Genomic DNA, 24,511 nt, shown 5'->3' with positions numbered 1-24,511 from the left:
AAATTAGTTGGTGATAAATTTTTGAATTTGTAAACCTTTGACTTTTTGAATTCGTAGGTTGACTGCAAACCACTATCTAAAAGCCGTTTGACTCTTTTTTGCAACAACTCTATGTTTTGGTCTCATTGAAGGTCAACAACTAATTGCCGAAAGGACTGGGGACTCGGGGAGTATTTCGAGAAAAAAAGCAAGAATCTCTCAAGACTAGTCCTTTCTCAAGGTGAAACAGCAATAGCGAGTGATGATTGGCTATCGTTCGAGCTTGAATCTAGGTATACGTTTTTTTTGCGGTTTCGATAGCAATATTTTTTGCTCTGCAAATTCCACCATACGGTTTCCAATGCAATGTCCTTCAATTTATCAATTGCTATGTGTGGGAGCTAATTTGTCGAAGTAATAGTGAAGATACTCAGGGACTTCAAGAGTGCAGTCAATATCTCAAACAAACTACCTCATTTAAAATTTCCATCGACGGCACTTGTAGAAAGCGATGGCAGAAACGAAAAATGTGTTGTTAGTAAATTCTCTTTTACTCCATTTGCTTTTCCAACTACCACTTTTTTCACTGACGATTCTTTTTTTCCAAATTCGTGTACCCTAATCATTTTAATGCCTGCGTGTTTTATATTCGATTAATATCTTGTTTTTGTCTCTTTAATCAATTATCTATATCTTCAAATAGGTTGGTTTTTCTTCCTCACAGGAACAAATTTGAAAATGCAGACCATTGCCTGGGTTGCGGAGACCGCAGAAGTGTTCAACCAAATGCTTGCTATCTGTTTTTATCTAGATTAAACTTCTCTGTCTACATTAAGTGATCTGGACAATTGATTTGCAAGCAATCCATTATCTGCTGATCAGAAAACCTATTTCAGTTCCTCGTAGTGAGAAATTTGGCAGTGTGTACAGTTAACTCTCAATTCATATATAGTTCCGTTGGCATTTCCCTTGTGATTGAAAATGATGGAACTGTTTCTTATCAATGCCCACAGACTGACACACGATTTTTGTACTCTCTAATATTCGTTTCACCGACTTTTGCTCTATGTGTGAAGGTAATCGAGGGTTGAATAACTGATATCACTTTTTGCCAAATTGTGAAGAGGGTTGCCTAGTGTCAACGATTTAATTTTTTTTTGTAGGATCCACAAATTTTTATTATTAATTCAAGAATGAGAACGACCTTTTTGCTACAACACTAGGAAAGTCTACAAATGTGGTAAAGTTCTCTCAATCCAAATAATTTGCAGATCACTGTAGATTTCTTCTCCAATTTTGGAGTTCTCTCAAGTTCGCCTTTTGAAGCATCCATTTCATCGGTTTCCCTAATTTTGCCATGAAGGCATCAAGGAAGTTGTTCTAATCGATCGACAAGCCTTTTGGAGGATTCAAATTTTCTCCAAATCTTTCAATTGGTTGGAGATTTGCTTGATTTTCAATTGTCACTACAGTCAGTTCTTTCTCACGGGAAGAAATCGTTCTTTTCATTTGCTTTATACGCATTGATGAAGTTATACAGAAGTTGCTCCACGTAAGAAACCTAAAAAGTCTGGGAATTTTAAATCGAGAAATTTTATATACACAGAATCCCCGATTGTCTGGTTCGGTTCTGCACTACAGAGGAACATTGTATCTTCAAGGCAATTGCAATGTATAGACAAAATAAAGAGAACATGTGTCTAAATCCTTGTATTTAGTTCATTGTAGTTGACGCAGTTATTAGTGTACTGTTACTGATTTCAAATCAAAACAATTCATTGAGAAAAAGGCACAATTGAAAGATCTGTCAATATTTCAGTCACAAAAGTAACACCACAACTTTTCGGGGAAGTTATTGATCTAGTCTGCCAAACAAATGGGATCCTCATATATCAACAACAAAATTTTTTTCTGTAAATTTTAAATGAGAGCGATCAGTAAGTTCAAAAGACTCAGAATTGTCATTGATTAGTAGAGTGTAAATTTGAATGTTCCTGTGAGCCAGCTCTTCAAGAATATGAAAAAAATCTCAATACAGTCCTGAAAACTATTTTCATCTTTCCTTGTCGCTGAGAGAAACATCTTTGCCAATTCCGCTGTGTTACGTTTTAGCTCAAGGCTCCCAAGTAAGTCTTAAGCGAATGCACCAAACGTACACGCGTTCGTTCCCTCATCCCCGCAACTGATAAAAATCACTTCCTGCTGCTCATCTTTGATGTCAGTCAAGAAACTCCAATAGTCCCAGTCACAATCGCACAGGCTGAAATAATTTGTTCCAATACTCCCAAAATGCGTGGAGGATAGAGGAGTGTCCTCATACTGAAGTCCGACGAGAGAGAGAGAGAGAGAGGGAGAGAGATAGAGAGAGAGAGAGAGAGAGAGAGAGAGAGAGAGCGAGAGAGAGAGAGAGAGAGAGAGAGAGAGAGAGAGAGAGAGTAGTTTGTTCTTCAGTTGTTCTGTTCGATCAAACCACCAGAACTTTTTAGTCCAGTTACGAATATTGTGTTGCAATTAGGGTAGCCTGAAATTGGTTTCTCATTAACGTGAAACCACTACAATTGTCGCAGTACTGACAATCTGAAAAGCTCTCGCGAAACTGATTATTGGAAAAGAGTTAGTCAGTAAACCGAGAGTTTTTCGCAAAAAAGTACGAAAATCATATTCCGGATAACATTAATTGCAATTGAAAGCAAGAAGAATTCACAATTTCTGTGTTCACAAGAAAAGTAAAACAAGCAAGAAGCCCTATTGTAGGCTAGCAGGGCGGGCAATCAATCCCAATTCCTAGGGCATAAATTGATTGCCCAATTTTTCGCAGCATGCGTTGCTTACTGTGCTACGATCGCCGAAATTAGTTAGATATTCTTTTTTTAACATAAGAAGCACTGACAGCTCTAGCAAAAGAAACGTAGCAAGTAAAAAATCAAAAACATGAGGGGAATTCCCAGCGCTCAATTAATATTGGTTGACCGCTCTCATATTTGCTCTTTTTATTGGATATATCTTTGGATTTTGGATGAAGAAAAGCTGTACCTGAACTTTTTTCTCATGGACATCTTTATACCCCGGTCTTGTTACTATAAACTACTTTTATTCTAGAATAATTTTTACAAATTTGACCCACTTGAAATGAAATAAACTTAGCATGTAGAAGTTTTGATGCCGGCAAAAATCAATCCGCAGGTTTTTTTCACTCTTGGCGGCCGTGAAGGAACAAATTTTGCAGGAGATTTACAACAAAATTGTTACAGAGTGTTTAAGTTAAAGAAATTCTGGTTTTAATTCTCGAGTTTTTTAATTAACTATACCCAATTCAACTATACCCAGGTTTAGGTGCGCGCCCCATGAGCGCTCTGATCAGACCATTTGGGTCGCACACTTGTGGCGTGGAGCGACCATAAATACATGTCCTGGGAAACGTTTGAGTCGCACAATGATCTGGGCAATGGTCGCACTATGATGTGATCAGAGAGTAACGTCTGGAAATGGTCTGGACAATGGTCGCACTACGGTCTGATCACAGGTCGCACAAAATTCAGCACAATGGTTGCACTACTGTGTCATCAGAAACGAAAGTCTGGACATAGTTTCCCCAATATCTGACCGCAGAGCATTAAGAGTCCATATTTATTTGACTGTAATTTTTTTATCACTGTTTTTGATAACTAAAAAAAGTTGCAGGCACTTCAAAATGAATTTTGTATATTTTCTACTCAGTTTTTTTTTGTCCTTATCTTAACAAGATATACTAAATTATTTTGTTTTAAGTTGAGTAGTATATAGGTTTGAATTGAGTAATTTAAAAAAGTATCAATGGATTATATTGAGGAATGGTCTGATCATAGGACAAAGTTTGAAGTACGGTCTGATCAGGGAGAATGTTGGTCGCACAAAAGTCGCACAAATTTTTGGGTCGCATCAGAGTCGCACGAAATATTTTGGTCGCACGATAGTCAGATCAGAGGTCTTTTGGGTCGCACTATGGTCGCACAAGTTCTTGGGTCGCACTACGTCTGATCAGAGGACTTTGGAACGCACGATGATCTGATAAGAGGGCAAATTCTGGGCAATGGTCTGATCAGAGCGGTCTAGGGTCGCGCACATAAACCTGGGTATGGAAAGCTCACAGCGAGCAGAGAGATTATGACTGAGCTTTAAAAAAATAAGAACTAAACAATAAAATCTTTAACTAAAATTCTGGTCTGATTTCGTGATTTTTAGCGATCAAAAAATTTTCATGGGAAGAGGGATATAGTACTGTTTCAGACAAACTCTTAGAACAATCTCATTCTTGGCAGAAAAGAGTTTTTATCCGTTTTAATCTTGTCAGAAAACCAATTTATTTCTGATATGCAAAAATTATTGACCAGTCAGCTGAGAAGAAAAACTTACTATGTAGATTTTTTTCACTAATAACCTACAGTCTCTTTTTTGTCATATAATCGATTGATTTTTTTTCGATAATTTAATTAAGATTCACATGATGCATCAGGAGTAAACATCTCTTACGTTTCCGCATAGACAATATTTTCTATATATCACAGTAGTTCTCAATCGAATGCCGGAAGTTGAGCCTTTTTTTGCGAGACATAACATATAATCTGCAAAGGCAGGTCCCGGCAGTCTCCCAATGCGTACTATGCCAGAAGCGCGGATGTGTGCTGGTATTGGTTCTGGTCTCCTGTGAGGAAAGGAAACGCAGTAAGGATGAGCGTAATAGCGGTTTAGTTTAGATAAACTTGTAGACGTCACTAAGGTTGTAGACGCTAGTAGACGTGATTTCCCGCCTCAAATTCAAAAAGATTGAGAGGTCTTATTTGAGTAAATCTCTACAAAATTGATCCGAAATCTTTTATTTATTGCGTTTATACATCAGAGCATGATTTTATCTCCGACTGCTGTTTACCTTAAACTACTATTGCTGAAGACGTGTACGTCCAGTTGACGATTGCTGGAAGTTTGCTGAGCCAAAAACTAAAATGCCAGAAATCCTTATGCCATAAATAGACTTCCATACATTCTGGGCTTCTTCAAACCAAAATTTAATCCAAACAAAGATGATCAAAAGCTAAGTTGTGATTGAGATATTTCAGATTTACTCATGTAATACAACAAACGTTAATGTGGACAATTTTTTTAATCAAGTTAAATAAATCAGATGCGAAAAAACATTGAAAATCAGTGAAATACAACACTTTCTTAAAAATTGTGAAATTAAAATTCGAAAACCAAAGAAAATTGCAAACACTAGAACTGTTTTGAACAAGCAAATGTCTGGAAAAGAAGAAAATTAAATAAAAACACAAATGTGAAAATAAAAAAAAAACAAAAAAATCAGAATGAAACACGAAATCCTTAAATTATTGATGTTTAAAATCGAAAATCAAACGCAAACTCACGGAAGGATGCAAATAATAGATCTTTTGGGGTCAAATTCGTCTCCATTATACATGACCACACTGAACATTGCTCCTGTAAGCAAACGGAATAATTAAGAAAGTTAATTATTAAGGTCCAAACTTAATCAAAAAGACAAATGAGTGAAAACCAAATATAGACCAATCTGGCATTCCTCACGCGACTAAAAATGTCAAAATAACACTCTGATACGTTAATAATTGAATTGAAAATATATATTTAAGTTTACCTTCCTACTGAGTTAGAAAATTTTACGAAAGGTGATTGATTGGCAACATAATAAAAACAAAACTAGTCAGAGCTCAAAACTTCTTCTTGTTTCTTTTCTTTTTAAAACAGTTAATTTCCTGCCATAAAATTTGTAAGCTATGGTCTCGATCAATTAATATGATTTGTTTCGTTCAATACTAGAGTTCTTCAGATGTTTCAAACCACAGACACTGACAAAAGTACAGTAAAAGAAAGCATAAAAATTCAGAAATCAATTTTTACAACAAAATTAATTAGTTTGTAATTATTCAATACCGGAAACTATAAGCTAGAGACGTTATTTAGAATTCATAGTCCTCGGTATAACAAGAACGGGACTTTTCAATTTGACTGAGATTTAGTACTAATGCAATATAAGAACAAAAAGGGGCAGATTTTAAAAATTTTAAAGAATGCTCTAATTCTTTTAATTAAAAAAATTAGATTTAAGCAGTGATCAATGCTGAAGAACTAAAATATCCAAATATTACTTACGTTCAATTGGACGTGGTGAATTAGACTTGTCAGTTTTTGGTACTTATTTTAAATACAATATAAAGAACCCCAAACAATTTGTAAAGTTTTTATAAAAACTTTTTGTGTCAACTTCAACAAAATCGTTAGATGCCAACATACCACTTCAGACAACAGCATATGATCACCATTAAAACAAATACATCGCATTTGGTAAAGTTTTCCAGAAAATCAAGAGAAAAACCCAAAACAGAAATCAAATGGCCGCAAGGAGTTCAACAGTTATATGGCACTAAAAACGAATAAATCTACGTTAAAATCCAACCTTGTTTCACTCTTTACAACCCACTATGGAACAAAGATAGCCTTCACATAGCTTGAAAGCCTTAAAAATTGAAAAGGAAGACATAATTTGGTAGAGATTTGTAGAAAATGGTACATTAATGCGAACGAAATCAGTGTGAAAATTAAAATGCCCACTATTTTCAACCTTGATAATTTCTCGAAAAAAATGAAATTTAAATGTTTTAAAAAAAATGTACACTCAACGCCGTAGTAGCTTTCGTTGATATCACTCACAACTCTCCACGAGAAATATGTCGATTGGCCAAATTTGACTGAACAAAAACCGAGTTGAGCATATACAATGGGGGGTCAAAACAAGATCGGTCGGTACAATAAGTCATATAAGTAAACTGAAAAAATTCAAAATCAATAAAAAGCCAAATTTTGCTGCTCAAATAAGGTGCAACGATTCGCTAATTCGGGAGAAAACGAGTACTTATACTGAAAAAAAGTTATGAGTGCATTCCAAGTCTTTGACAAACTTATTTTCGAATGAGTTTTTTTTGGTAAGATTCAATAATTTGACTTCCTTTTTCTTTTCCTTATTTTCTGATTTTTTTGAAAATGCTGCTACAAAGTTATAATTTATAAGGATGCAGAATGTTTGTCTGGAAGCTAAAACTGTTCAATACTTTCATTCCATTTGTTTCTAGAAAACAATAGCTGGACAATTTTGTAGAAGTGCTCCTATCTAGAGTTTTCTGCAGTGTTTTGTCTGAGCAATTTAAAAATGGTCTGATCCAAATCGGTCTGATTTTTAAAGATGATAGTGTTTGCAATTTGCCCTCTTTTTGTTCTATTTTTAAATTGCCATCTCCCAATCCATTTTTTTAAATTGTATTCGAATTTAATTAGAAAATGTTTTACCTGTTGAGAGCCTCGCCTTTATTATAAAATCGTTGTTTTATCCTTCACGTCACCTCCCATTACTGCTTAGTTCATCTATGTTTTAAAAGCTTTGAGTTTGCGCTTTCCCGGAACGCTTAGTTTCATCAGTTTCCTAACACTTTTTTTTAGATTGGCACTAATATTCACTAATTCGGCAGTTTTTCTGCAAATTTATTTCTGTATATTTTTAAGTTAATTTTACTTAAAAGAAAGCTAAAATCTTTTCTTGCAATCTAATCAAGCAGTTGCTCAAATTTGTAGTTTACTCCGTTCATTATATTGTTACTTTTAACTTTTCCTGCTATACTCTCTGTCAGTCATGACCTCCAGACAGAGTCCTACCTGCAACTCGCTTTCGATTGCAATGTTAAAATCGTTCATATATGTAGATTCTTGCTGAATTTTACGTTCTTGCCTGGAACTGTCAGTTAACGTTTCTACAGATTGCTTCTCAGTTATTACTGATGATGATGAATTTTTTTATTCATTGAATTTCTTTTTTTAAAAAAATGTTGCTTCACTAAAATATTTTTTTTCAAAAGGACTTTTTCATTAGGGTTTTAACAAAAAACGAAACTTTTGATGTTTTGTTTTTTTTCTATTTTTCCATTTGCTACTTTTTGAAATTTTTCAGCAAATTTTCATTCAATCAACTTTTTAAAATACGAATGTCGCTTTACTTAATTTTTTTTTTCAAATATATTGTTTTTTCAGGCAAAAGTCATTGTTTACTTTTCTTTGGAGAAAAGGTTTTATTTATTATTTTAGGAAGTGAAATTCTTTTTTTTTACAAATCATATGCACTGTAAAACTTATTTTGAAATGAATTGGGACTCTCTCTTCATTTTGTGTTTGGTATCAGTTGAAAATAAGTTGTCTGAAAAAGCAAAACACTCCGATACTTCCTTTACTTTCCTCAACATCTGTTTTTTCAACATTGCTGATAGATTCTAATTATGCTCCTGAAAACGATGCAACGGAAATGAAAACAGTACTTAATGATATCAACATCAAATAATGCTTTGAGATGGATTATACTAGTCTAACAATGAAAATAAAGACTACTAGATTAACTATTCCGACAGATATGTGGAGAACTTCAGAGGCGGCTTTACCAAAAAAAGTCAACTGTTCAGTACTTTCTTTCCCAACCTATTTTCAAACCATTGAAAGAATTCAAAAAAAGAGTTCAGCCTCTGCAGGAGAACAAAAATTGTCCTCCAGGACAACAAAAGACAACAAAGATTGTTGCCGTACTCACGTGGCAAATATCACTACGGTGGTTTGGTTGGGAGGACACATGTTTTTCAAGTATGCGGATACATCCTCTAAAAAATCGGAGGCTTCCGATCTGCCCAATTTCCTAGAACTTATTCTTCATCCTATCCAGGAAAATGACAATGATGAGAACCAATCATCTCATCAAAACCTTCCTTTGCTAGAACTACAGATGATCTCCAATGGAAGTTTTATAGTATGATAGCTCGCTTGTGTTCCGTGCTAAATTCCCTCGTGACAAAATATAAAAAACTTTTCTTCGACATAACGTGATATTACTAAAAATAGAAGTGGCGTAACTATTACGTCAGGAACCAAACTCACATTTCATTGGTTACGAATTCTTTTAGAAAATCTCCCTGGTTAAGAAAATTATTTTTCTCGTTCGTACCTAAATTTCACTGGCGAAATATCAAGCTCTTTTTTGAAGATGGTTCAGTCGTTTGTTTTTTTCCGTTAAAAAATATTCAGTCACCCGTATTTGAGCAAATTTTCTTATTTTAGTTTAAAAAACTCATCTTTTAATCTCTCCCTTTATTTAATACACAGATGGATCGAAGTTCATTCTGAGCTGACAACAAAAAACCATTGGTTTTCTCCTTCCAAAAACTAAGCCGTAAGGGGAAATCAGTTAATTATTCTTGCCAGTTCGATTACCATAATGGCAGCATATATTCGTTGTTTAAGGGTATCAAAGTGAAAGATGACAACAAAAAAGAATCGAAACCAAAAACCGGTCGGCAATCGTGCAGCTGTTGGGCCGTCCCAGAATGCAATAACTAGAACTTTCGATTCAACATCCCAAAAAACAAAGCTCGAATTGGAACTTCTTTAAATTCTTTTCCCGAAAAAGGGGAAATTGATTTTGTAAAGCAATAATTTTTTCGATGCTGTTGGTCTCGGAATTGAAGCTATTCATTGAAAATTTACCTCAGATGTTAAGCAAAGTGCAAAATTTTGAATTGACAGAAGGCACTGCGAAACTGGTGAACGACAAAGCTTTGTTCCAACCCACTGACGTAGAGCAAAATCTGTTTTTTTGGTCCAAATTGGGGAGTTCAGAAACTATACCGAATGAACTTTGATGTTTTTTCAGTGCTGAACAAGGCGAAAATTAAAAAAATTCGCAAAATGCAAAGAAGTTTTTGTAATTTTTTATATTATATGGGATGATGTTTGTTTATATTTAATTAAATTTTGAAATAAAATCTTTGAGAACAGTTGCTTGATAGGAAACTTGCAGTTTTACATAAGGAAATCAGTCAACTTTTAGTTGGAAATACAAAAAGTAAAATTTATTTTTTTGACTGTCTGTCGAAGCTTGGATATATTCAACGGGAAATTTCTTTTGCTGGATTAATGGGAGTTGGCGATTCAAAGTTGGAGATATGTTGAATTGGTCAAAAGTTTTCCGTTCAATTGCTCATTCCATGATGCCACGGAATACCTGAAAACAAAACTAATTATTGGTCCCGGGTACTGTTACCTGATACTTTTTTCATTTGAAAACTGAATCTCTGGTTCTCGGGACATTTAGCAGGTCTTATTTTTTGTTGTTTTCTGAGGTTTTCATGATGATTCCAGTTAATCAAAGTGTGAATCAATTTTACTTAAGACGAACAAAAATCAATTGCATTCTGATCACAGATCATCTCATCACTCTTTTGGCTTTGTATTCAATAAAAATAATCAAGAACCAACTCATTGGACAATCTCTAGAAGCACTTGCTCTAGTACACTGTTTATGTCAAAATTTCAGTGTTTAGTTGTTTTAATGCTACTTCTTTCAACCCAGAGCATGAAAACGAACAATACCATATCAACAAATGAGCGCTTTCTGATAAATTGGTCATATGCTACTGTTTTCATTAGTGATATGCTACGAGTGAAAATTTTTCACCCTTGTGTGATAGAATTTAAGCTTTTACAAACAAAGACTAATTTACTATTCACAGTCCGTTAGCAATAAGACTGTTTGCATGCAAACTTACTTCTTTCAAATGTTAACCTGTGATAAAAATTTATTCGACCATCTCCTTCATTTTATTTGATCGATACAGCAAGGCTGAGCTCTGAGGCTTCAACTTCGGAAGCTATCCTTTCCCTAGACTAATAGCGATCTCAGATAACGGTATTAGAGGTTTTAAAGCAGATTGCTTCGAGAACTTGCCAAATTTTTGCACTATGAAGATCTTCCAAAAGCGTTTTATACTCTCACAAGAAAGAGCTAGTTTATACAAGAAAATTTAGTTTCATGCAAACCAATTCGATTTATTGAAGTTACTTTCATTTTTAATGATAAGTTCACTGAAACATACCAAACCCAGGAGGCTAATATTGGAACACAATATCCCGACATAGTTGAAGAAGAAATTCTTTGGAGCTCTACTTTGCTTACAATTTGGACAATTCTGAATATTTATTTGTTTGTCGTGAACGTATAAGTTCAATTGCAATAGACAAAGCGGGATCAATGCTAGCAATGAAAAATGAATTTTGCGTGCAAATAAGAATGGGAAGTTGTTCGACGGTGATTCAACGGGAGAACTGGTATAGAAAAATGGCATCAGAATAAAATCCAACTTTGTATCGAAAGTGCAGGAGAAATTCATAGACCCAGAATTGTGTGGTGTTTATGCTATATAATTTGCTAATGCGTCATTTTCTGCAGCGTTGTCAAAATATTCAAACGATTTACATATAATAAACCTTATTATATAATTTACCTATAATAAAGTATAATATTGGATAATTTTACAGTATCTGGTTGCTCATCATAGCAGCGTTCAGTTTTTCGAGCACAAAGCAATTATCTCTGAACGTCTGAACTCTTCCCTGATCAACCCTGGTGTTCTCTTGACAAAGGTCGAATGCGTGTTGCAACATTCTCGTGGGAAAAACTGCTGCTGTAGTCTCCTGCGAAACTATCAGTGCAGTTGCTCTGTCTCATCCAGCATTACAACAATTTCATTCCTGATCGAATGATCTTATCAAGTTTTTCCTCACTAAGTGCTGTGTACAGAATGTTGGTATATTTCAATTAGCTCGAACCTACTTGGATCGCAAAAAGAAGATGGGAAATTGTACTTTTAAATGAAGCATAGTGAGCTTGTCATACTGGAGAAAGGAAAAAGCAACAACTAATGGTTCTCTATGCGCCATTTGTGTTTTTTATTCTACTTCATAAATATTCTTTGGCAGCTCAATTAGGCTCTTGAAAAGTCTGTTATTGCTAAAATTAGCATCCTGCGGCCCCAGATAATTTTTGTGTTCGTATTCCGACAGGGATCCAATATCTGATAACCGTATGAGCTGCTTCCTATAACCTTCATTATTTCTGCTACAATTGTGGAGTCTGCTAAAACAGTCTACTTATTGTGGAGTATACTGTAAAAACCAGAAGACACCAATTAAGACTACTCTTTTTTCAAGGTAAAACTGCAAAAAGGGAGTAGTTGTAAGTCCTCTTTCAAGCGTAAAACTAAAGATAGGAATTTTGCCTGGTTTTGAGAACAACTTGTGTCGCTTAGCAAAATCTTTCATATGCTCCCCCTATGTTTTCTCGTCAAACGTCCAAATTTTTGTATATGGGAGGGAAAATTTAGAATAAGGGCACAAGTTCTCGGGGACCTCAAGGCTGCAATCGACATCTCCGAAAAATCTCCTCGTTTGATTTTTTAAAGAGAGTGGATTGAAAATCGATCGTTGGAAGGGACAACGTGAAATGTTGAAATCTTCAACCCCGTCTGTGTTTTCTGTCTGAAATTTTTACATTGACACTCCCAAATTTCCACAACCGTGTATCCTATTCGCTGCAGATAATCTCTCCAATCATGACCCAGTTCCGGTTTTTTTATTCTCTTTTTTTCGATTAAGAGTGGTTTTTGTTCAAGACCGCAATAAAAGCAAAAGTAGTATCTCATTGCCTCGAGTACTATGTTGCAATGAAAACAGAAGCAATCGACGAAAAAAGTTCCGATTTTTTTTTGTTTCTTCCTGTTACTGAATTGTACATGTATTTTACTTTGTGAATGCTGGCTTTGCTTTTAATTAGTTACCCGTTGTTCAAAAAAAAACTTTGCCAATCCCTTTTTGGATGAAATTTGGAGGTGTCTTCGTGGAATTCCCATTTCGTACACAGTCGAGTTGGCAATTCCTTGGTCATCAAAAAAGGTAAAACTGACTCGCATCAATGCCTACTATAGATTTGCAGATATTTTTGCGAACTCTCAAATCTTCGTTTCCCCACTTTTTGCATATCGCGTGAAACTTATTGAGGGTTCTCCTGTCAATTTTTTCTAATGAATAGGTCGTGGTTTTTAGAGTACACACAGAATTGAAAAAAAAATGTGTTCCTTGACAAATGAAGAAACTTGTTTGCCAAGTTGGGGAGAATGTAGCCATGTTTCAACATATCCACTTGTTGTGGGTGTTAAAAATCAATCATTTTCAACATAACTTAACGAGTTAGTTCCACATCTTTATTTTTGTACCACTTGAGAAAGTCTTGAAACGTTTGCATATTGTTTTTGCGCTAATTTTTTTTAGAGTTCTGGATAGTTTTTTTCGCAATTAAGGGTCAGTTTTTAGCTTGATTTTTTCAATACATCTTTATCTCTCCTTCCGTTTGATTTCAACTGTAAACATTTCTCATGCTCAAATGCTTTCACATTAGGATTTTTCAGTTGGCTCCAGCAGCTCTTGATTGGAGGTAACTGAGTCGCGTTTAACGTCTCTGCAAAATCAAATCACTTATAGAGAAAAATCCTGTGTCCTCACTAGCACCGTATGCCTATATAAAATTTTACAGAGATTAAGACCCTCCAAGGAGCTTCAGATTATCTAGGAATTGTAAATCTAAGAAATTGAAGCAATACACTTGTTGCCTTTTCGTATGACTTTTGACACTACGTCCCTCTCCAGGAGAAGACAGGACGGCATCGACTCCTTGATATGTTTCAAGTCGTATCGAACGCTATTATCGAGTAATTAAGTAGTAATTTTCGAAATCCTGCCTCAGATTTGAGAAAACTTTCAACTCCGTTTGTATCTTTGAGTTTCGGGATTTTGATACTTGTCATCAGGTTCTATAACTTCTTCATTGTCAGTTTCCTTCTATTGAGAGTTGCTCATTCTCTATAACAGGGACACGTCCTCGAAGTGTCCAGTATTCTTCCTGAAGCTTTGAAAAATTCAAAAGATTGTCTTGATCAATACAATTCTTTTCTCTTACTGAAAGTTGTTGACGGGATTTTATAAAAAAATGTATTGTTTGGATTCACAACGTTTATACAATTGATTTTAATCCTAATCTGTTCAAGCACTCATACATCTTTTAAAAACTATAAAACGCTCAAGAGATTTTTACTAAGCTTTTCAAAACTGGAGATGGAAAAGATTTAAGATATCGAGAAATGAGACTTCCACCCCGCTGACAATCTTCACCTCAACAAATACTGGAGATAAAGAGAAACACAATAAAAACTAAAGAATATTTAATGATGGACATCATTTATTAGAGACAACAATAACATTTAACAAACAAGGCAATAAAACACGCTCAATTCAGGACTTCAAATTCTTCTATCATTTTTCTATAGAAATGTATTTGACTGAGATCCACAAAGTTCAGCATCCCCTCAACTGTTTAAGGGTGCATGCCTGGAGTACTGGTTTGCAATTAAGATTTGAGAGCCCTCTTTCCTGTCCTTCTCTTTGTTTTTTTGTTAAAACTGTCCATGAGAAAACGTTCTTTTCTAGAGGCACTAAGGATCACCTGTGTCCCATCTTCCCTCTCGTCTTCCCCATTGCTTAAATAGATTACATCTTTTGACTCCTCGTTGATGTTAGTCAAGGGAATTTCACTGTGACTTGAAAACATTGTTGAGATGTCAAGTCGTCTAATGTGATCGAAAGTTTTATTGGGCATTTCTGTCACACTATCAGTACCTCTCCAATCCACTTATTATTTTAGTGTTTGTTACTTGGTCAATAGATATGGTTGTGAGACAAAACACGAACCAACATATCTGTCTCCCTATACACACGTCAATATCCTTGGTCTTAGGCACCCGACTGATTGTGATATTGACGTTGTGAAGTTTGTTTGTTTGCAGTGCTTCCCTGACAGTGAACTGGGACCAGTCGCAATGAGTATATCCTCAATATGAGTAAGAAGAACCCCTGGAATCTTTTCAAAACTTGCCGCTTATCATGGATGGGTCTCTATTAGTCGTTTTCCCTTACAAAGGCGACATCTGTCGTTTCTTCCCTTGTGTAGATTATTAACTTTTCCTGACTGCTGATCTCGACAACTCTGATGGTCTTTGTTGAGTCGATTATCTATAATACAGAAATTAAAAACCGAATTTGCAGAATCAGGAAAAATTATTTACCTTAGTTACAGTTTACAGAACCTGGAATCTTGTAAATGTTAATTTTAAATTGTTTTCAATCGAAATTTACGGAAAAAAAATTACGAGGTACTGGGATTGTAGACTTTCTTGCTTCCTAGGGAGTTGAAAAGTTTTCGAGCAAGAACAGTAGCTATTTAGCTTGAATATGAACAAAATCTTTACTTGAAATTAGATGCAATATGAAAGGTTTGAATGTCAATAATTGATTGGATGAGAAAGTAATGTTTTAAGGACGAGGGAGAGAGATTTTCTGGACAAAAGCAGTTCTGTTTTGATGATCGAGAAGAAAATGAGCAGAGTGATTTTGCTATTCAATGATTAAAAAGAGTTTTTCTATTTAGCAGGTCAATTTTTGGTCGGTCAATTTGTTCAGTGCTCTTTTACATTTTAAAAATTTTTATTTTGGGGAAATGAATTATAGTGAAGTAGTACAATCAAATTCTGAGTACATTTCTGTGAGTCAAAAACGATGTACCTCCCAGAAAAAAACTGTGGACAACTAATTGAAAACAAAAACAATGAAAGGATACTTTTGACTCTTTTTTCAATTGAGAAAAAGAACAATATGCTTCACTATTTTTCATAAGGAAGCCGGGAATTGAACCTCAATTCCCGGGCATAATTTGCTCGAGCCTTTTCGCGCAGCTTGCTTTGCGTACTGTGAAAGGATCGCCGATATTTGGCAATTATTTTTTCTTTAGTTTGAATTGCATTTAAACAAAAAATCCGACATGAATAAGCTGAGTAATACCTGAATTGATATAGGTGAACGCAATTCCCCTATGGTGATATAATTGAACACATTTCCCCTATGGTGATTAAGATAAGCTGACAGGAGTCTTGTTGTCACTCCCTTTTTAGGTTCATCTTTGGTTAATTGGTTGAAAAACGGCTATACCTAATGTTAATACATAAATACGTCCTTTTACCACCCCCACTTGTACCAAGCCTCTACTGTTTATCTTAATTCGAGTTGCTGTTGCACTAAGTATGTTTTAACCAATTTATAATTGACTCTTTTATTTTACTCTTTTGTTATTCACAGCGGTGATGTCACAATGATGAAAAATGGGACTCGCTAAGCTAAGAGCCCTCATGGCAATAGGCATCAAATCATGTCATTTTGATCCGTTCTTCCAAGAAGCAGTCGTCATGGAAAAATAAGATATCGAAATCCTCTTAGCAGCAACAAGTTTTGCAGAAGGTTTAGAAACCAAAGTGTCTGCGAACTTGGAGACTCTTCAAACCCTCCGACAAGACAGAATACTCTTCAAACCCTCCAACAAGACAGGATACTTCGCAAACCCTCCGACAAGACAGGATACTTCTCAAACCCTCCGACAAGACAGGATACTCCTCAAACCCTCCGACAAGACATGATACTCTTCAAACCCTCCGAAGACCCAGCAGTGCGCAACAGGGTTGACAACCTCAAAGGTTTCACGATGACCAGGGAAAAAGAATCTCATTTTTTCTTGCTCTCTGAACTGATGGTAAAAATCTTATGATCATTTTATCCGAATAAATCAATCAGTATATTGACTTTCAGAGAACTAGTCAATCTTGAAAAAATTATTTTGAAAGTTTGCTCTGCTATACTATATCCACTGTTTACAGTGCTAGTTAAATTACTCGTGTCTGCTGTTCTTGTTTTCATTAAAGTTTTGGCATAGTTTTTTAGCTATCGTGTTAAAACAATAAAAGATTCATGATTCAATAAAAATCTTGAACTTGCTCTCATCTTATTGGCTACTCACTTCCTTCGAATACAAAAGATTGCCGGTATAAAACACAATCTGTTACAATGACAATAAACTTTGGATTCGAAATCAATTAAAACGATCAAAACCATCCGAGATGAATCAGAATCAACTGTTTTATGTTACTACCTATATTTTTCCCTCTACAAAATTTTGTGAATCTCTTTTAAATAAAATGAAACGTAAAAAAACTGATTAACCAGAGGTGTGATGTAAAAATGTTGGACTGATAACTAAGAAAGCAAAGTTGGAGTCTATGAAGGATGCACTTTTGCAAATAAGAGATGTCTCGAATGCGGAGATTATTGTTAATAAATTGAAAGTATTCAGCAATAAAAACTCTGCGAATTTTGCATGGGAACTCGTTTATTTGCACCACAAAAGAATTCACCTGTTTTTCATTTATTCCTCCACACGGAAAGAATAGGTCAAATTGAAATTTTCTGTTTCATCCCACAATATCTGTTAAATTAAATTAGATTTATACTGATAAATTCTGCAACTCATAGAACTCTGAACTGCCTTAGTTTTTCAATTCCATGTAATTTGACTTCACGAATAGAGTTGAGAAATCATAGTTTGTGACTGAATTTAGTCCATGTAGAACCCGTTGTTTCTCGCTTTCTTCACTTGTTGCTGGGCAAATCTCTTCTGCAGCAGAGCCAAGTACCTCTCATCAGTTGACATTCTGTGCAACTCAACCTGTCGGTCTTTACCCTCTAAATGGGCGAGGAAGTCATCCTGCAGCCATCGGCTGAACTGATCTGACCTAGAACAAATAACTCGCTTATAGTAAAAAGCTGGTTATTGCATATTTGAATGTGGAATTGATATAAATCACGGGTCCTTAACCCCTAGTTGAGAGAGGGACTTGGCGTTTGAAATACTAATTAATTTGCAAAGTTTCGAGGCCGATCTTGAGCATATTTGATAAGTAAACAAAAGAAGCACACATGAAGTCGGTGTGAAATCTTATGTAAACAAAACACAATTAAGTTTGCAAAGTGATCAAGTTGTCAGAAATAGTCGGAATCAAACTCAGAGGTCATTAAACGGAAGAAACTAAGTATGGAAACACCAGGAAAAAAATGGAACGGCTTGGCAAAAGCAATGATAATTTAATAAATAAATTCCCCGATTTCCCAAAAATGCATCCTCTAATAGCCATTTTGGTATGATAAACGCGAGTATTTATTACCCATAAGTAACTGCAAGTTTGGGGTTACTGCTTAGTGTTTTCAGGAAAGATATAAAGGTTATCTTAACAAGGAAAAATTAGTGCTCAAAACGGGAAACAAACAAAAGTTATGCTTTGAAGAATTTGTCGGCCAAATTTATTGTAATTTTCCAACGAAAAACATGTTTGTTAGCCTCCAACGATTACCCACAGCAGGGGGAACACCAATTAAAGACAGAGAGGTAAAATTGTTGTTAAAAACTATACTCTGTGAATAAACAAAGCAAATTGTATGTGAAAGAAAAAGAACTTACCAATATTTTGTTTTTCGAATTGTGGAAAAGAGACTTTTAATCGTTAAAACTGATGCTTTTATGGTGTAATTCAGCAAGTGTTCGGCTTTTGTGCACAAAAATCCAATGGGCTTGAATCCATATTAAAATTAAGTAAAATAAAAAGATGGTTGAAGGGACACGCATGAAGAAATGAAAAGGAAAATAAAACGATTTGAAAAGTGTTAGATTTTTATTGCAATACTGTTTTGAATCCAAGCCCGGTAACCCCATTTTAGAAGAATTAGTGAGAGTATCATTTCAACAGTGTTTTGTATTTGTAGGAGAAAATTGGAAGAGATCTTGGGAACTAACGCATTTATTGGTTTGAGTTCTTATATTCAAATTTTGTCAGTCAGTTTGAATTCATCAGGGGATTTACGGTTAAATCAAAGTGTCTAGTTAAAATCAGAGCTCGGAAAAAGTAACACTACTATCGGTTTGGTAATTACACATTGTAGGAAATCATTGTTGTCAAGAAAAAGCGGTAACTAAAGTATTAGAGGTTGAAAAGGCCTAAACATTTGCAAAAGAGAATTTTTGGTGGAAAAAACGAGTTATGAAGTGAGTTCAATGTATGAGACGGGACTAATTATTGCCCTGAAGTGTTCTAGAGAATAGATTCATAAGTCCAAAAGAGCACAATGGCTGTTTGAAGGAATTTCTGATAGAGAGAAACTCAAAATTTGCAAATCCAGGCGTCCGCATTTTCACCACCCCCCCGCAAGTCCTGAAAACCCTACTTCCTCAAGTCCGATCACCATGAAATTTTAACTGATCACTCCTCGGACAATTCCTTACACATTGAGAAAAACAACGGGCTTTTTCCGGCACCCCAAACCGCTCTTTTGGCCTTTAAAGAAAACAAAGAAAAAGGCAGAAAGAACTATGTTTTCCCTGATTTTTAAATAACTGCCAGATCATTAAAACACAATATTATCAGAACCACAGGGGAGAAAATGTATTCCTGGGTTAAAGCAGGCAAGTTTTAGCAACATGAAAAAGGATAAAACAGAGTGTATGTACTTGTATAAGAACTGTTGAACATGAAACATAAGTTTTGTTGCATCTTGAACTTATCAAAGCGAGTTGTTCACAAACTTCCGGTCATCTTAAGCAAACATTTACTTTAGATAAACTACAGCGCATAGACAAAATTCTACGCCCACTAATACGCTGATACGTTAGGTCAAAATGTTCGAAAAGAAACGACACGTTACGTTTTGCTGATAAAAAACTGATAAGGTTGAGTACCCTTAAGAACAAGAAAAACCATCAGACGCGAGAGAGTGAGCCTGAGAGAAAGACTGACGAGGCTGAGAAACAGCAGTTCGTCAGTAAAAGCGTGAGAGAGAAAGCTCAAGTGGAGCAGTTGATTCTCAGAGTGAGAAAATTGTAGTTGTTTAGTGAGTTATTTGCGAAAGAACATAGTTTGGCAGTTGCAGTGAGTGAAACTGCAACATTTTTCAAAATTGTTGATTGCGAAGATTATAAGTTTCTGGCCAGTAACATAGCTACTGGGAGGCAGAACTTATTTCAGTTATCGGTGAAAAGAAGTAGAGTGACGGATTTGTGGATACTTGCGGAGAGATTGATTGAATTGGTTTGATTTAGTGTGGATCATTAATTAGTTTTGATAGAAAAAAATCCTTTTGATTGTTGAACTTACTCAATTAACTGTCTCTGGCTATAACATTACTTGTTGCTGGTATTACATATTTTGATTATTAATTCAATTATCTAGAGGGAAGTTTTCAAGCAGCCGAAAGAGCAACAATTTTTGGGGACAACACAGTACACTCCTTACAACAAGAGGAACTACCAAACAAATCTTTCGGAATTTTGATAGAGTTTTGGGCGCTAGCCAGTCCCCAGCTAGAAGCCTTCTAACGACAAAAATACAAAATTCTACATTGAACAACGAGCAGAAGATGCATTCTAATTATCTTCCATATAATTGGGCAATTTTGAAAGGGAAAAAGAGGACCCTAGAGCTCCTCAAGGGGCTCTAGCTAGGTATATCATTTCTAGTAGGTGCATAGTTGAATACTGAAAGTTAGGTAGTTCAAATAATTTAGAATTTAAATATTTTAAGAAATTAAAAAATTAATCGTTCAAGAGATACAAGCTAACATTTCATATACGTTTGCATGAACTTCATTTTTCGAGACCAACTCCCTATATAAACTCATTGTCGTTTTTATTTTCACAATTGGCTTGAGTGTTTACTGCCGTCTAGAACTTATACCTATAGAATGAGTAAGTGTATTTCAACAAAATCAAACTTCTTGAAAGCTTCCAATCGAAAAAATCTTTTCAATCTCTCCTGTCGAGACTGGAAGGCTATCTTGATCTTGCTTAAGATTCTTGTTTAAAAAGTTTATCTTGCAAGGTACACTTTTCTTAGGGTTGCTTTATCATTGTGTCAAATTTGCAACTCTACCTTCCAAATTGGTCCATAGAACTGTCCATGAACTTTGGGTAGCCATGATAAGGCCTGAAACAAAATACAGACATAATATATATTTGTTAGGGTAATTTGGCGCTCTCAAGTTTGGCGCAGAACAGCAGGAATGTGGAAAATGTAAGAGGAATTTAATGGAGACACTGGATTCAAATATAGATGTACAATAAAGGTTGGTAAAAGTTGACAATTTGGGCTCTAACGAAATAGCTCAAAGAAACAAAATATATTGACATGTTAAAGAAGTCTATTAAATCTTAAGTAACTTTTAGAGAAAGAAATACTGCTGCATCCAGAATGATAGTTGAAATGTTAGGGCAAAGTTGAAACAAAGTTCTAATTTAATGCAGGTATAAAAAGACTTGCTTCAATATTTTTAAACCACCCCAAAACACGAGCAAAGATGAAAGTTTCTCAAACAGCCAGGTCTGAATACTTCTGATAAAAAACTAGAAATTAGACGATTAGAATTTTTCATGAAAATTTCCATTTCATATTATTCAGTTCAAATATTGCATTATTTATCAGGACAGAAAAACAACAGGATGAACAAACTGAAATTAACCTAGTGAAAAAGAGATTATTTCATTCTCACATAGCCAAAATGTCGAAGCTTAATTTATATGCAACTAGCCGATTTCATAATAAAGATTCCAAATTCCAGTGAACAAACTATGCCATTAAAATTAACTACATATTAGGCAGCGCTCGATATTCAAAAACTTCAAAAACTACATCTAATCTGCTCATTTCAGAAAAAATTAATACTTTGTTTGGTAAAGAAATAGCATGTTAGATGGTAATTAAACCATTGTTGGCTTAATTTTGTCAGTTCGCTCTAGAGAAATTCTAGAGACGTTAGGGAACGTAATGGAACTGATAAAAGTAAAGTTTTTGTGGGCCTGTCCCAAGAAAAACAATTTAGCGGCAAAGTCCCCGTGGAAGTCTAACAGGTGCAGGTTGTCGGTTTCGTGTCCCGCTTATTCACCCCTATTTATTCAACCCCCTGCCATTTCACCCCGATTTATTTTACCCCTCCATCATTTCACCCCGTTATTAGTCTTTGATATAATTAGAACTATTGAATTAGAAAAATTATCGCTCGGTCATGCCTCTTTGGTCCATTGAATTTGATATGAAACTATCACAACCGAATATGGGATTAAGTTATCCGCCTATGCTAAAACATGCTTTCAATGTCGACTGCTAATTGGGGTTAAATGATAGAGTGGTTAAATGATTTGGGGTTAAGATATGCGGGGTTAAATGAATCGGGTTTGAAAACAAATAGAAAAGTCAATTTATCTCCCCGAAACAGCCGCATGCGCACGAAATTTAGTCTTATCAGAGGTAACTGTGTTTTAATCTTAGAAAACGATTCATTTTCCTCTTCGAGAGAGTTCTTCTTACATGTCAAAAAACTTAAGAGTACCAATATAACTATAATTTTTTCTAGCGTTATGATTAACTTATAGCTGATGTTTTTAAACAGATATCAGGTCAAATTCAACGAAGGAGCGGCTGCCACTGTTAAACATTTTGATAGCTTTGGGTTATGGTGTCCGGAATATTAGCCGACGTGAAAATTAGCCGAAAAAGTTAAAAGAAGGAAAATTAGAAGAACTAATTGCATGAGATAATTGCGGTAAGCAAACATAAGTGGGGCAATTATCTAACTCGCTAGCACATGAAATTAACGCATTTGGCCATGCCTCGCGGGCCATGGCCATGTCTCAGCGGCCTGTGGGACTTGATATGAATCTATCACAACCGAACAAAATATCACGACCGTTCTCAAATCTGATAGGTTAAAATCTCCTTTTCGGCTAATATTCCATTCGGCTAATTTTCCTTTCGGCTAATATTCACGGCACCTTGGGTTATATACTTAGAAAACCATTTCATGTTTGTGTTCAAAGAAGCTTAATTACGCATGTTGCGAGTTTTAGAATATTTATAACGGATCTCACTGTTTTTCGTCGCTATCAACGTTAGTCTCAACAATTCGCGCAGATTCGCTTCCAAATCCACCCTTGTCTCTGATTCCACCAAATCCGCTGGTATTTCTACCACTCAGACATCTTCCGCCCGTAGTTGTTCTTGCAGCTGTGATAGGTCTCTGTTTACTGCTTGGATTGGTAGACCAACCCGCTCCTGCTGTTTCAGGCCGCACGTGATAGAAACTGAACTCAATCTCGTCCTGAAAAATGGAACAAGAATTTGTTATGATTGTTTCGATTTCAAGCTTCAGAAATTTCAAAATGCTTCGACTTTTTATTCTTAATTTTGTTAAACAAATTAATCACGTGAAGAAATTAGATGTATAGTGGCGGTTAGGTCTCTGTCAAAAACAGAATTCTGATTTATTGAAATTGGAACTAATTTATTGAACTTTTATTGAACTTGGAAATTGATTTAGCATCGAGTTTTAATTAAGAAAAAAGTAGTTATTATAATTCCTGCTAACTCTGTCCATTGCTGGACCCGAACACTCTTTCACTCCCCGTGAAGTTATCATCTGTTCACATCCTCTACCCGTCGCTCTCCCTGGCCCAACCAGTGTGCCCATTTCTTCACTGTACACCCTGCTATCTGCAAATGGGGTGAACAGATGTCCTCCCATTTCAGGGTCACCACTTTCGACAAGGGTAACAGAAGGTGAACAAGGTTGAATGTTGTCTTTATTGTTTTCCAGTTTTCGTCTGCTGTTCAGAAATTGTTGCTTCCTGCGTGCTTCCCAGTGCATTCCACACGCCATATTGTTGTTTTTGTTGTTGTTGTTGTTGTTGTTGCTGCTTTGCTGTTGTTGTTGTTTGTTTCTTCTTGCTCCTTTTTGACGATTACAAGTTAACTAGTTAATTAGTAAAACTTAAAGTGTATGATACTGTTGAAAGTTAAAAAAAACTGTTGGCTAATAATTTTGTCCCAAAAGTGCTGAAGTCGCCTTGCAGAAAAACGGAAGTCAGTTGGTTTTAATTATTGAGTCTTATTATCAATTTGTTAAACTATATGCTATGAAATACCTAATGTAAAAATTTGATGTCGAGTTACAGTAAAGCTGGTTTAAAGATAATAATATAATTTCCTCTATTTCGCCTTAAGCTCTTAAGTAAAAGAAAAGAAAATGAACAACGCCGATTTAGCAGAAATAGTTTTTGTTCACGTGCTATTTTTCCCCAAGTACACGTTGCTTTGCAAAGAGTTTGAGGATTAAATGTTGATGTCCAGATACAATGTTGGAAGCTAATGAATAATTTATTGACGCATATTATGAAAGTGTACTGCATTGTGTTGTCTATAAAGTGGACTGAAAATTAAATAACAAAAAAGATTCTATTAATTGTTCTGTTTTTGTGTGTATGTGTGTGTGTGTGTGTGTGTGTGTGTGTGTGTGTGTGTGTGTGTGTATGTGTGTGTGTATGCATGTGCGTGCGTGTTTGTGCCTTTGTACGAATTTCGTGTATGTGTGTTTGATGGAGGGGGAGGGGGGGGGGTATTGTTTGAAAATCGTTCTTGAAGTTCAGATCCAAAATTAGAGAACCGGAAATAAATGAAATACAAGAAAAGACCGGAAAATGCAGTTTCCTCTTTAACTGTGGATAGAATTTCGAAGTTCAGCATTTTGGTTAATCAGAAATACATTTTTCTAGTTGATGAATGTTTGTTAAATCCAAATTCGCAAAATGACAACTCAATAAAAAATGTCAGCATTTGGAAGCTGTTCTCGGAAT

At 35.3% G+C, this 24,511-nt stretch overlaps 1 protein-coding gene across 2 annotated transcripts; it reads right to left on the bottom strand.

The window, feature by feature from the left end:
- Positions 1-17,231: 17,231 nt before the first annotated feature.
- LOC142340831 (uncharacterized) lies at positions 17,232-24,002 on the bottom strand. 2 transcript variants are annotated; one of them, XM_075391568.1, is made up of 4 exons: positions 23,248-24,002; positions 22,751-22,980; positions 20,760-20,813; positions 17,232-17,576 (listed from the first exon to the last, which is right to left on the bottom strand). In XM_075391568.1, the coding sequence occupies exons 1-4, from the start codon at positions 23,536-23,538 to the stop codon at positions 17,399-17,401; spliced, it is 753 nt and encodes a 250-aa protein (XP_075247683.1). In that variant the 5' UTR covers positions 23,539-24,002; the 3' UTR covers positions 17,232-17,398. The 2 variants fall into 2 exon arrangements, with proteins under 2 accessions (XP_075247683.1, XP_075247684.1); XM_075391569.1 differs by lacking the exon at positions 20,760-20,813.
- Between the last annotated feature and the right edge of the window lie 509 nt (positions 24,003-24,511).

This window comes from Convolutriloba macropyga, chromosome 6 (assembly GCF_964194025.1).
Source record: "Convolutriloba macropyga chromosome 6, txConMacr16.3, whole genome shotgun sequence".
NCBI lineage: Eukaryota > Metazoa > Xenacoelomorpha > Acoela > Convolutidae > Convolutriloba > Convolutriloba macropyga.
The sequence above is the reverse complement of the archived record's forward strand: the minus strand, read 5'-3'. Positions and strand labels throughout refer to the sequence as shown.

Coding starts and splice junctions, on each gene's coding strand:
- LOC142340831 (XM_075391568.1), bottom strand. CDS start 23,538: ATGGCGTGTGGAATGCACTGGGAAGCACGCAGGAAGCAACAATTTCTG. Junction 22,981..23,247: donor CGGGTCCAGCAATGGACAGA/GTTAGCAGGAAT, acceptor TCCATTTTTCAG/GACGAGATTGAGTTCAGTTT. Junction 20,814..22,750: donor GTTGATAGCGACGAAAAACA/GTGAGATCCGTT, acceptor ATTTTGTTTCAG/GCCTTATCATGGCTACCCAA.